Source organism: Aquila chrysaetos, chromosome 3 (assembly GCF_900496995.4).
Source record: "Aquila chrysaetos chrysaetos chromosome 3, bAquChr1.4, whole genome shotgun sequence".
Taxonomy (NCBI): domain Eukaryota; kingdom Metazoa; phylum Chordata; class Aves; order Accipitriformes; family Accipitridae; genus Aquila; species Aquila chrysaetos.
In genome coordinates, this window is record NC_044006.1 from 48,283,551 (window position 1) to 48,295,733 (window position 12,183).

General features: G+C 38.5%; 1 protein-coding gene across 10 annotated transcripts in view; it reads left to right on the forward strand.

Annotated features, from left to right (window-relative positions):
• Nucleotides 1–8,010, forward strand: part of VWDE (von Willebrand factor D and EGF domains) — a 42,661-nt gene extending 34,651 nt beyond the window's left edge. For 7 of the 10 annotated variants that reach the window (XM_030009987.2, XM_030009989.2, XM_030009992.2 and 4 more), the window contains 5 exons: nucleotides 1,127–1,222; nucleotides 1,562–1,657; nucleotides 2,163–2,258; nucleotides 2,358–2,453; nucleotides 3,741–4,394. In XM_030009987.2, coding sequence (XP_029865847.1) covers nucleotides 1,127–1,222; nucleotides 1,562–1,657; nucleotides 2,163–2,258; nucleotides 2,358–2,453; nucleotides 3,741–3,970 — 614 coding nt within the window. In that variant the 3' untranslated portion in view covers nucleotides 3,971–4,394. The other 3 variants (XM_030009988.1, XM_030009990.1, XM_030009991.1) reach the window with 3 other exon arrangements.
• Nucleotides 8,011–12,183: the final 4,173 nt, after the last annotated feature.

Here is a 12,183-nt window from a genome sequence, read left to right on the forward strand (position 1 = left end):
CTTTGAAAACATAACGTACTATAAAAATCGCAGATAGTTTATTATTTATGATTCATGAATGTGGAAACATTGAGCACATTGCATGTGTGATACTACCTTCAGAACGAACACAGTTGTTTAATATGTCCTTACAGCTTTTTAACTTCTATCATCTTAAATTGGTTACATGCTGGGGTACATTCAGAAGTTGGTATCAGTGAATGGTGGGTCAGAAAAACTGGGATACAGGAAAACTGAATTCAGAACCACATTATGGGGTCTTTTCTTTTTACTTGACATGAAAATTGGAAACTTTGCTGCGATCATAGCTGAAAAATTGGAGTTAGTCTCATGTAAATTGTCTTTTATGTATCAAATTCTACATGCTGCAATTTGGCAACTCCAGATTTTGGGTAGATGTCATACTGGTAATTTTTATCATTCAGAGAGTCCAAATTTAGACATGCTGTTTATATGTCATTCACCTGAATGTGCCACTGCATTATTGACCCCAAATTGAGAAAATCCTTTGTTCATCTCCTCCTCAAATCCCAGGACTCTTCATTCTTAGTTTTTCTTGTTCTGGTTTCACTTGTGACACACACAAAAAATTGGTGCTCTTTGTTAAGCAATACTAAAGAGAATGAGATGTTGTCTTGAAGAAGTGATTCATGGTTTTCCACAGCAAATGTCTTTGCTTGTTAGTCTTGTGTCACTCTATGCATGCAGCTGCACTTGCTGAAGTGATGGAGGACACTGGAGTGAACTTTCTTGGAGTCCATCAAATCCATCATGTAACATGGTCCATTTGTCTCTTGGTATTGAATTTCCCATTTTTTTTAGAATTTATATTTGACACTTTCTAGATTTTTAACACTGAATATAACCAGACTGTGGATAATTACATGGAAATGTAGTTACATTTTATTTACCTTTATAGTCTGGTGCTAGCTTTTTATGGCTTTGAGACTGGATTAATCTATTCAGCAATTCCTCTTCAACTAGTGGAATTGTATGTTATTTCCAGTGTTAATATTTGGGAAAGAACTGAAGGATGAATCAAGCATGATTTGTAACATAGCTCTTTCTCTCCCCCCACACCCCGCTTCCCTCCTTCTTTGTTTCTGCCCAACTTCTTGGATGGTAGTGGTTTGCAACAGACACTGTGAAAATGGTGGTGAATGTCTTACTCCAGATATCTGCCAGTGTAAACCTGGGTGGTACGGACCTACATGCAGTACAGGTAACACTCCTGCAACTTCCATGTTCCTGGGAAAGCATCCATAGGACCTCCCATAGTTTGAAATTTGGAACTGTGTGGCTCAGACAGCAGCGGTGGGCAGCTGCTTACTGCCGCAGAGCCCCCACACTCTCTCTTGTCTCTGCATGTTAGTTCTGCTGCCAGCAGCACCTCCAGAAAGTCTAATACTGATCCTAAAATTCTGGGTAAAGATTTTATGTGAATGGTGTTACCTGCAGTTATCTTAGGTGTTTAATTCCTGTCCTTGCAACAGAAGCACATATTTTGTAGAGTTTTATTTGGGTGTCATGCTTCCCACTCTTCCTGACCCTGTTTCTGCAGCAATTTGTGACCCTGTGTGTCTCAATGGTGGTTCGTGTGCTAAGCCAGATGTTTGCCTCTGTCCACATGGATTCTTTGGTGCCCAGTGTCAGAATGGTAATCTTTTTTTTTTTTTTCCCCCCTCCTCCCTGCTTAGCTGCTGTTATGAGGAAATCTGTGAGAAAACATTGTTACCTTAAGACACAAAATTCACAATCAAGTCAGGTACCTGAGAAGTGGTGCAAAACAGAGATTACATTATTTTTTAGATTTTATGGCTGATTCAGTGAATGTCCAAGGAGAAAGGAGACTCAAAATTTGCCGTGTCTTCCACTCAACTTTTGAGCAGTGTTCAGCCAGTTCCATTGTATATTCTGTAGTCTGGTTACTCATGTACACGTACAGTTGCCAGCCTTGACCACTTTTTATCCGATTTTGTCTTTACTGTTGACATAGGCACCAATCACAGTAATATGATTTTTACAAGACCTGGCCTGATAGTGCTGAACATTTGTATAAGCTATCAGAATTTTAGTGTTGCACTCTTGTTTCCTAGAAGTATATTGCTAAAAGTAAAACAAAATGCAAACTACAGCCTTTTCCTCCTGTTTGTATCTTTTAGCTGTCTGCAGCCCGCCTTGTAAGAATGGTGGTCATTGCATGAGAAATAATGTCTGTACTTGTCCTGATGGGTACACAGGCAGAAGATGTGAAAAAAGTAAGCCAGTGTTAAAATCCTTCCAGGATCCGAAAGTAACCAGTAAATTACTCTGTAATCAGTTAAATGTATTAAACAGCAGATGTTTTTTATTTTAAGGTGTCTGTGAGCCAAGATGTATGAATGGAGGAAGGTGCGTAGGGCCAAATGTTTGCTCTTGTCCTTCAGGATGGAGAGGAAAAAGATGTAACACTCGTAAGTATCTTGTAGCTAACAGCAGAACCATACCTCAGAAGTAATATATGACTAAAGGACACCTCTGTCCACACAAGTAATATGAAGTTAGTGCCAAAGAACTCAAGAATATACACACATTGAAAAAATAGTGGTCTATAACTTGGCAGCAAAATTTAGCATGGAGAACTAATACTGTGCAGTTCTTAGGCTAAATCATGAGACCAAAATATCTTTTAAATTTTTGTATAGCAAATAATACTTGTTTCTTTCTTAATTCTTGTCTAAGTAAGAAACATCTGTATTTCTGCAAAGAGCTGAGTCATACAAGTGAAAGAATCTCAATTTGTACTGGAGGATATAAAAGTAGATATAATAGAAAAAGAAGTACAGTGAAAGACTGGAAAACTGTGGAAACATAGTGGGAAATGATTGGAATAGAAGATGCAAAGGACACAAGCTCTTTAGGAAAGGTAGAATACCATCACAAGTCTGTGATGGTAGTACAGCTGTGGGTCACATTGTATCTTAATGAAGATATTGATGGTGCATAAATAAAATGTGGCAGCGTGGATAAAAGCACAGTCTGCATGAAAATCAACATGAGGATGAGTGGTAGAAATCCAATAGATAAAGTGTTAGTGTCTGTCATAGTACCCACCCGAGGCTCGGATATTGATACGGCCAATGAGCTCTCTAATGGCATGGAGGAAAAACAAATTTCCCTGTATTACTTTCTGTAATTATTGGAAAGTTTTCTTGAAAAAAATATTACCCATATTGACAGGGGTGAGATATTCTTGGACACTATGGAAGAGAGATTTGATTATGAAACAGTCGATTAACCAATGAGAAATAATAGTGGTTTCAATTATGGCTTAATAAGCAGGGATGAATGTGCAGAAAAATGTGTCATAGAAAAGAACTTTGGATCAAATGTTCATGAGCTGATTCACCATGTGTTAAGTTGCATGACAAACAAAAGATCTCTCACTAAGGTGTGGGTTTTAGAATGGTAAATTTGGAAAAAAAATGCTATTTAGTGGTGCTGACTTAATTCAGTATTTCGGGCTTTTGTAGCAATCTGTGATGCATCAGAACATCTCAATGCGTGCTTTGGCTGTAGGGCTTTTTGTTTCTAGTTGCCCTTCTTTAATATCTTGTTGATCTTAGACGGATTTTCAGTGAAGATGATGTGACTCTTGTGTATGGAAAGCACTCAACCTCTCATGGGCATCCTGAAATGTAAATAATAAGTAAAAGTAATCACTTGGGATATAAAAAAACTTTGTGATGATGTTTGTGCAGCAATCTGTCTTCAGGAATGTAAGAACGGTGGGGAGTGTATTGGACCGAGTACATGTCATTGTCTTCCGCAGTGGGAAGGAATCCAGTGTCAAACACGTAAGAATGATGTGACCTGTAAACCTTGTGCTTCAGCACAATTAAGACTGCTTCAGCAATACATAGTACCTCGAAGTCCTACACCTCAGTTATATTTTAACCCAAATCTGTGTCAAAGGCAGGATAAAGAGTAGAGACTCCTCTGCCCCTTCTGAAGCCCTCCAGAATACGATGGTAGTCTGGGACCATGGCAGTATGTGGTGGCTTGCTCCAACACCATATGCTGCTGCAACAGCCCTGAGAGGCTGTTGCAATAGCTTGAAATAGTAGGATGCCTTAAGAACCACCTTACTCATGTCCCTATTTGTGTCTCATTCATGCCCTCAGCATGTTCCCATGTCAAATCTGCATCAAAGCGTAAGGGGGATGGGATAGGCATAAGAACATCGTTGGCTCCACATGACTCTGAAGTCATCTTACACTGAGGGATGCTTCCCTGTGAAAATACCTTCCAAGTTCTCAGCTCCTATAAGCAGGCAGAATAAGTATATAGAGATAGCAGTTGCTTTTCCTTCACCAAGTTGTTTTTCTGAATAAAACCACGTATGTACCTCTCTTGCTTTAGCTGTGTGCAACCAGAAGTGTCTGTTTGGAGGCAAGTGTATATTGCCTAATGTATGCTTTTGTCGTCCTGGTTATACCGGAGTCCTCTGTGGGAAGAAAATTCAGGTAATTGTAGAGTCAAGACACCATCACAGATACAGCTATTTGGGAGTCATTATCTAGTCTACCCTTGTCCAATGAAGCAGCACGAAATACACCACATGTGGTTGTCTAATTTCTTCTTTCAGTCTCCAGTGAGGGAAAGTTCATAAAATTCCTAAGAGCTATTCCAGTAATTTATAGGCTCTAATACTTAAAGAATTGTTCTCAATACCTAAAGTAAATTCCCTTTGTTTCAAATTAAGCTGGTGAGCTCTTGTCATTCCCTAAGCAGCTGCAGCAGGAATTGATAACTATCTTCTTCCTAACAACCACTATTCTCTTTACCAGCATCTGGCCCCATTTTGGGGAAGAGCATCCCACTGCTGACTTTCTTAGCTTGCATCAAATCAAGTCCTGATCTTTGTCAACTAACTCACTACACTGTCAGTCAGTTCATCCTTGTTTTATACAAACATTCCTTATCCCCAAGTATTACGTTGGGAACAGCTTTACTTTATTGCAATATAGTGAATGATGAACATTTCTCTGTTCTGTCACATAATCTTCTGTTGTATTACTTTGCTTGAGTGCTGACAGTCATTCACTGAAGTAACTCAATTAAACATTTCATTGCAGCTAACTATTTTGTGACATGTGAAGTAGAAAGCATTCTACTCTTCTTGCGTCACCTTCTCCTATTTTCATTTCAATGTATTTAGACACTTTTCTGGTGCCAGCAGAATTCATTTGGTGGAGTTGGGACATAGCTTAGCTGATTTTAGCACTGCATGCTGGTGCTGTTCCTTTACGTTCATCTTTAATTACATACCACTGTTCACACGGGTACCATTTTCCTTTAAAAGCAATTTAGTTCTTTGGTCTCCTGCTGCAGCCAAAATAGCATATTCTATCCTTCACATCTTTCCTTTCTTTTTAGTACTTTGCCACATTATGTCTTTTAATGTAAAACCTATAATGTGACTGCTAGATGTGCAGGCATTTTTAGTGAGAAATGGGTAAAAAACAGGGAAGATGGCAATGGTTTAACTTTCATCCAGCCTCAGTTTCTCCCAGTTGAAACTACTGTGAGTTCAGATCTTTTTCCTACTTTATCAAGTCCAATATACCATGTCAATACCATTTGTGGTCAGATAGCAGATAACTTGCTAGAGGGGCAAATATGTTTAAGAAATTGAAATTATTAATAAATGCTCATACACATTCTTAAAATACAAAACTACACATCCTATAAAGATAAGACTACAATGTTTGCAATGAATTTCCAAAATGTGGCCAAAAAAAAAAAAAATTTGGTTTAAATGTTTACATAAATATATACTGCAAAGCACTAGTATATTTTTAATCTAGAAAATACATTGCTGATCAGCCAGACAGTGCTGTATCATACACTGACCAAAATGGCACATTTTCTTAAAGAAAGAAACATGCTGTATGCAGAAGTTTAATGTAATGTTGTGTTTCTGCGTATCAGGAAAGCAGAGATACATTAAAATTATTTCTTAAACTTTATCATAAAAACAGGCTGTGTTGTTAAAGTATCTTTTTACAATTATTTATTTATTTATTTTTCTCTCCAAGGTACAAAGGCATCACAGTTGAAGAAAAGAAGTGTATCAATTAAATTGCAATGCTGCATGGATGTATGAGACTTGAAAATAGCAAGAGCATTGAAGGCAATTACAGAGTTTATTTAAATGAAGGGAATATCCAGAAGCATTATTTTAAAAGATTCATATTGCTGTCATGAATTTGATGAGCTTCAAAACAACAATCTTGTAGTCATTAAAACATATGTATATTTCTATAATTTTTTGCTACCTCATGCACAAACCCCACAGCCTCTGATTCTTCACTGGGCTTCCGGGTTTGATGAATGATGCAACCCCAAAATTCTGCAGTTTGTTGATGTAGTCAACTGGACAATGAGATTTCCTTTGTGGGAACAAGATTGTAATAGCTGCTGAGTGACTCTAGGAAAGAAGGCATTTCATCACTTGTGAATGGTACCTTCTGATTTTAAACATTGTTTACATACACACTATTTGGCTGCCTACAGAAGAAAAACCAGAACTATTTTTTTCTTCTTTGTCTTGTATTTATGTCAGTCTGTTACAATGACTAGCTAGTAGTGAGGAAAGAGGGGGAAATTAAACCAAGGCTTGGTTACTAACAGTGGAGACAAAGCCACATGTCTTGTTAACAGGCAACCAGATACAGAATAATTCTGGTTTATCTACGGTAAGCCTTTGTAGCCAGGAGCCAGATGCTGACTATTCTGTTTGACTTCATTACTTATGCTGAGGAAGTACTGAAAGATTTCTGTGTCTGTAAGACTTTTATGCCCCTGTTTTGAGATAGCATTCAGTAATATGAGGAAATTTTGTCCCTGAGTGTCGTAGAGAAATTTGGCAATGCTTTTAGCCTTGCTGAATCTTAAAATAGGAACTAATAAGAGGAGGAATTTGCTGTACATCATGTCATCTGTATACATCAAATCAGGAAGTATTTGTAAAAATGTCTTAGAGGAGTTTTTTCCATTACCTATTGCTCCAATGAACTGTTAGCACCTACCAGCTGCCAGATAGTTTTTGAAAAAATAAAATTCCAGTTTTCCTGAAGTTTCCTACAGAGGACCACCATCTTCTTCCCCTAGAGCTGGGAAAGACATTTCAGTTCCTGCTGCAACCAGCTGAGCTCTGGTAATAGATACAGTCGTCCCTTTAGCTAAGCCATTGAAGTTTACTGTTTTGTTTTGGTTTTTTTAAACCAAAAATAAACATCATGACTTCCTATTCTCCTCTCAATTTACATACACTAATTCTGAATGGGAAGAAAATAGAGCTCATTTTGCCATTTACTGCCACTGTGGGATGCTGATTGCCAAATCATAGCTGTTAGCAGCTTTGTGCCTAGATTTCTCCTCACCTTTTGATAGTCCTCTTAAGTCATTTTGCAAAGTAAGCTGGCATTTTGAGAAGTCAGCGTCATTCCAGAACGATACCTGATGGATTTCCAAGTGCCTGACTGGTGTATTTTAAAACTGTTTTCCATTTCCCACTTGCATTTTAAGTTTCAGTGTTTCCATAGTTTCTTTCAATCAAGCATCCAAGTGGCTCATAGCCTGATCTTCTGGGAACTGTTCTCTTATTTAAAACCTACTCCACTTGAATTGTTTCCTTTCTCACAACTCGCAAAGATCTCTGTGAACAAAACCTGACTAGCTACGGGAACTGATGCCTCAGGATGATGCTTTGAATACACAAGGTTCTGAAAATGTTTTTAAAATGCAAACACACCAATATCGCATAATCTCATATTGTAATAACCCCAATTCCATGTGTCAGTTACAGAAGTGGTATGCTAAAGAGAGAGATAACATCTGCCAGGAATGCTGTTAATAGTAGTTTGGTTAATAGGATTTTGCAACCTTCCATTCACAAAACTGAACTGATATATATATGCCTTTCAGAGATTTCAGGCTGAATAAAGGGGGTTTTTTTAATCGTAACTATTAGTATTTCCCATTTATTTTCAGTGTTTCTAAAGGCAGAAATGATTTCTTTTACATTTTCCAAATGCAAGCTGTGCAAACAAAAGCACATCCAGAGTTTTGCTGCAGTAGTTAAAAATGCTCAGTGCTAAGCTGTGCTATTTTCCAGCAAGTGCATGAAGCAGAAAAATTACTAGTAGATGCATACACAGGCAGCTACTTCAAAACTGCCCAGTAATTACGTGATTAATTGAAACTATTGTGTTCCTAGATTGTCCGTCATACACATGAAACAGAATTCACTGTAATTAGAAAGCACATTGCAACAATGCATTAAAATTGCTCAGTTTAACAAGAGGCAGAAGCATATAGAGGGCTTGAGTACGCAGGTTAACAAAATTGTTCTAAAATTGCATAATGCAATCTGAAATTAGGCCCAAAAGAGTTAGGGGATTTGGAAGGGGTGAGAAGGGCTGCATACTGCAGGAGTTGCCACGGTCCCACTCTGATGGAAGGAAAGGCAACTTGTGCCAAACTGAAGATCTTGCAGTGATTTGTAGCACATTATACAGAATGTAGGTACTTTCACTGAATTTTCTTGCATTTCTTTAAATACTAAACAGTGCTGGAAGGTACCTAATGTACATCATCCATTTATTATGTGGTTGCACTGAAGTTGCTCTGTCAGCCAGCAGAAATTCTCCCAAGTGCAGATTGACTTTTGGCCATGACCTTGAAAAGATCTTTAAAATGCAGTATAATGAATGTTTCTGAAGGAAGGACTGGTATCACAGAAGATACCACAGATGATCTTAGCAAGGACTCAGTTTCCTGGGTTTATATCCATGTTGGCTGTGGTTAAAAAAAAAAAAAAAAAGTGGGCCCCATGTGAAAGGCTCTTTCTTTTTACAAAAGTTAGCTATATATTCTTATAGCTGAGAATAGAAAGCGAGTTAACATTTCCATCTCCCAAAAGCAAATCCTAAAGTAAATCAGTATAAAAGCTTAAGCTACTGGACAAATTGGCTATATCCACTCCATTACTTGCCCGAATGGGAAAAATCCAAAGTTTGAAGTCTCGATCAAATGTAACACCTGGTTACACATACAAAACCAAAAGGCAGAGATTAGAAACTGTTACTAATTACTAAAGACGTTTATGTAGTTTCTCTTGTATACAGGTATCACATGGCAAAGTTGGGTCATTTTTTTTACTCAACTTCCACCCACAGCTCAGTTTAGCCAATAAAGAATATTTTACAGATAAACCAAGTAACTCCATTCTTGCTGCAACCACTTTCAGTAAAAGAGAAAATATAAATGGTCAAATGTTCATGCAAGTAAATCAAAAAGAAGAAATACTTCTCAGCTTTCCACGCATGCTCTAAAAAGACAGAGTATCAAAACCACAACCAATGCACTACCCCTACAATTTTTTCAGTTTTTAGTGAAAATCAGAGCATCTGTATAAGGTGTTACAGTTAGCTCTAATAAATAAGGGAGGTAACCTGTTTTGTGTCGTTTTTCTTGACCTTTGAGCTGCATGCGTAACTAGCCTTTCACAGGAAGACACATCTAGGTCCAAAAATGACGTGCTGCAACTAGTATGTTCAATGCACCAGTGAATGGGAAACAAACACAAGACAAGGAATACTCACAGCTCTTTTAGCAAGTATAGGTGGAACTGTGGAAATAATAATTTGGGGACCTGAACTGGCATTAGTAATACATACTGAGACTGTTCTACTTTAAAATAACTACTAGAAAATTCACTTTTAAACTCACTTAAAATATTGTGGACATTTAAATATTTCTTAAAACCAAAAAACCTCAACGAAAAACCCTGTAGCCAGTAGATGGTGCTACATTCAAGCAGTATTTCTAAAATATGCTGTCAGATTCTGTGTGCCATCAAATTACTGCTTGCTTACTTCAATCACTTCTAAACAGGGAACTATTCAAATTAGCATTTGTTCTGGCCTGCCCAGAAACACCAATTACAGGTCTCTCACTGACTGCTCCTGGTCTTATGCTCCTAATGATGCTAATACCTCTTTTGGCTTCTAATCACCGTTATTGTCTCTTCTGGCTTTATTAGTAGAAGTCAGTCATTTCAGGAACAATGGTGAGATGATATGCCTCTTCACGTTTACATACTTCTGCTCATTTACTCTGAAATCTTGGGTCTGAGGCAATTTTTTCTCCAACCACTTCCCTGCAACCAGTATGTCATCTAAGGCATTCAACTTAACTCCTGAATTTCTGAATTATGGCTTGATTATTGTAGTGAACTATGACACAGACACCAAATTTCATCATCATAATAAAGCCTACTCCAGAACTGTTGATGAAATCGTCTTGTTCCGTGCGTGAAAAACCAAATTTTTCACCAGCATGTCTGAAATATCCAGTGTATCACAGCAAAAGCAGCACAAAAAACATACACTCCTCTTACTCTGTCCCCTGCCCCTGGCAACAAAACCTGCACAACCCGTGTCCATAGCAGGTTTCACCTGAACCAAATGCAACAGCCTCCAAAGGAAGGGCAGAGGCTGGCTTCTCAATTGCTCATAACAGAAAACAGGAGTCTCATGAACTATACCAGTGTCTTTCATTTGCCCTCCATATGCTTGGGTTCTCTCTTTTACAGAAGACTGGTAACTGAGAAGACCCCATTTCCTTTCCTTCTTGTCAATGCTTGGTGGCTTGTAATCCCTGGAGAAACATGTCCATGTAAATCACTCTGCCTATGAAGCTGCATGTTGTGGTAGGGGAGGTTATAGACAAATACAATGTTATTCCATCAAATGGATTAAAATAATGCATAGGCAAATGGATTAATGTAATGCATAGTTAAAATTCTCCCACTAAAAAAAAATCCAGTTTCACCTAGAAGACAATGAAGCTCAATCTATCTCTCAAGAAAAAATTGATTTGGGCATCATTCAGAAAGTTGACAGATTCAACTTGCATGCTTTGGCAAAACCTTCCTCAACTGTAGCCTTCAAGAAAGAGCACAAATGAAACGTGGAACAATGAACGTAGGAGTCTCGGTCCAATCTGCAGCCTGTTTAAAAGGCTGCAAAACCTCAATGAGGCGAAACTGGAACATGCCCCGAAGACAAGCCTCAGCATCCTCCACACAGGTGATTTGTCACAGACACAGTTTTTCCTCACCGCCAGTCTGTAGCCTCCCATTATATTGCTCCTGTAACAACACAGTCTTGAATAGGAATGAATCGTCAATGTCTATATGTCCAGAAGTGTCCTGGTTTCAGCTGGGATAGAGTTAATTGTCTTCCTAATAGCTGGTACGGTGCTATGTTTTGAGTTCAGTATGTGAAGAATGTTGGTAACACTGATGTTTTCAGTTGTTGGTAAGTAGTGTTTAGTCTAAAGTCAAGGATTTTTCAGCTTCTCATGCCCAGCCAGCGAGAAAGCTGGAGGGGCACAAGAAGTTGGCACAGGACACAGCCAGGGCACCTGACCCAAACTGGCCAACGGCGTATTCCATACTATGTGATGTCACATCTAGTATAGAAACTGGGGGGAGTGGGGGCGGGGGATTGCCGCTCGGGAACTAACTGGGTGTCGACTGGTGGGTGGGGAGCAATTGCACTGCGCATCATTTGTACATTCCAATCCTTTTATTATTGCTGTTTTCATTTTATTAGTGTTATCATTATTAGTTTCTTATTTTCTGTTCTATTAAACCATTCTTCTCTCAACCCACGAGTTTTACTTCTTTTCCCGGTTTTCTCCCCCATCCCACTGGGTGGGGGGGAGAGCGAGTGAGCGGCTGTATGGTGCTTAGTTGCTGGCTGGGGTTAAACCACGACAAGAAGGGAGATAAATGCATTTCCCTATCTTACTGGGATAAGGAAAAGAAGTAATTGTAAGTTGAGAGATGATCAGATAATATGATTGTAGAAGTAGTCAAGATAAGGACTCTTTTAGAGTATCAGTATGGACTAAGCTTTTAAAAAGTAACAGTAGAACTGTCTGAACAAGTACTGTGCTTGGGGTTTTTTAATACTGTTTAACTGATCAAGATCCAAATCTGATTGGGAGGGAGGGGCAGGAAGCATACATAAAACGATATCCAGGATTTTAATCAGATGCTTTGCAGTTTGCTGACGTTCCAGAAAGATGCAAACTCTGCAAGTTTCCTCTTGCAACTGTGTAATCTTA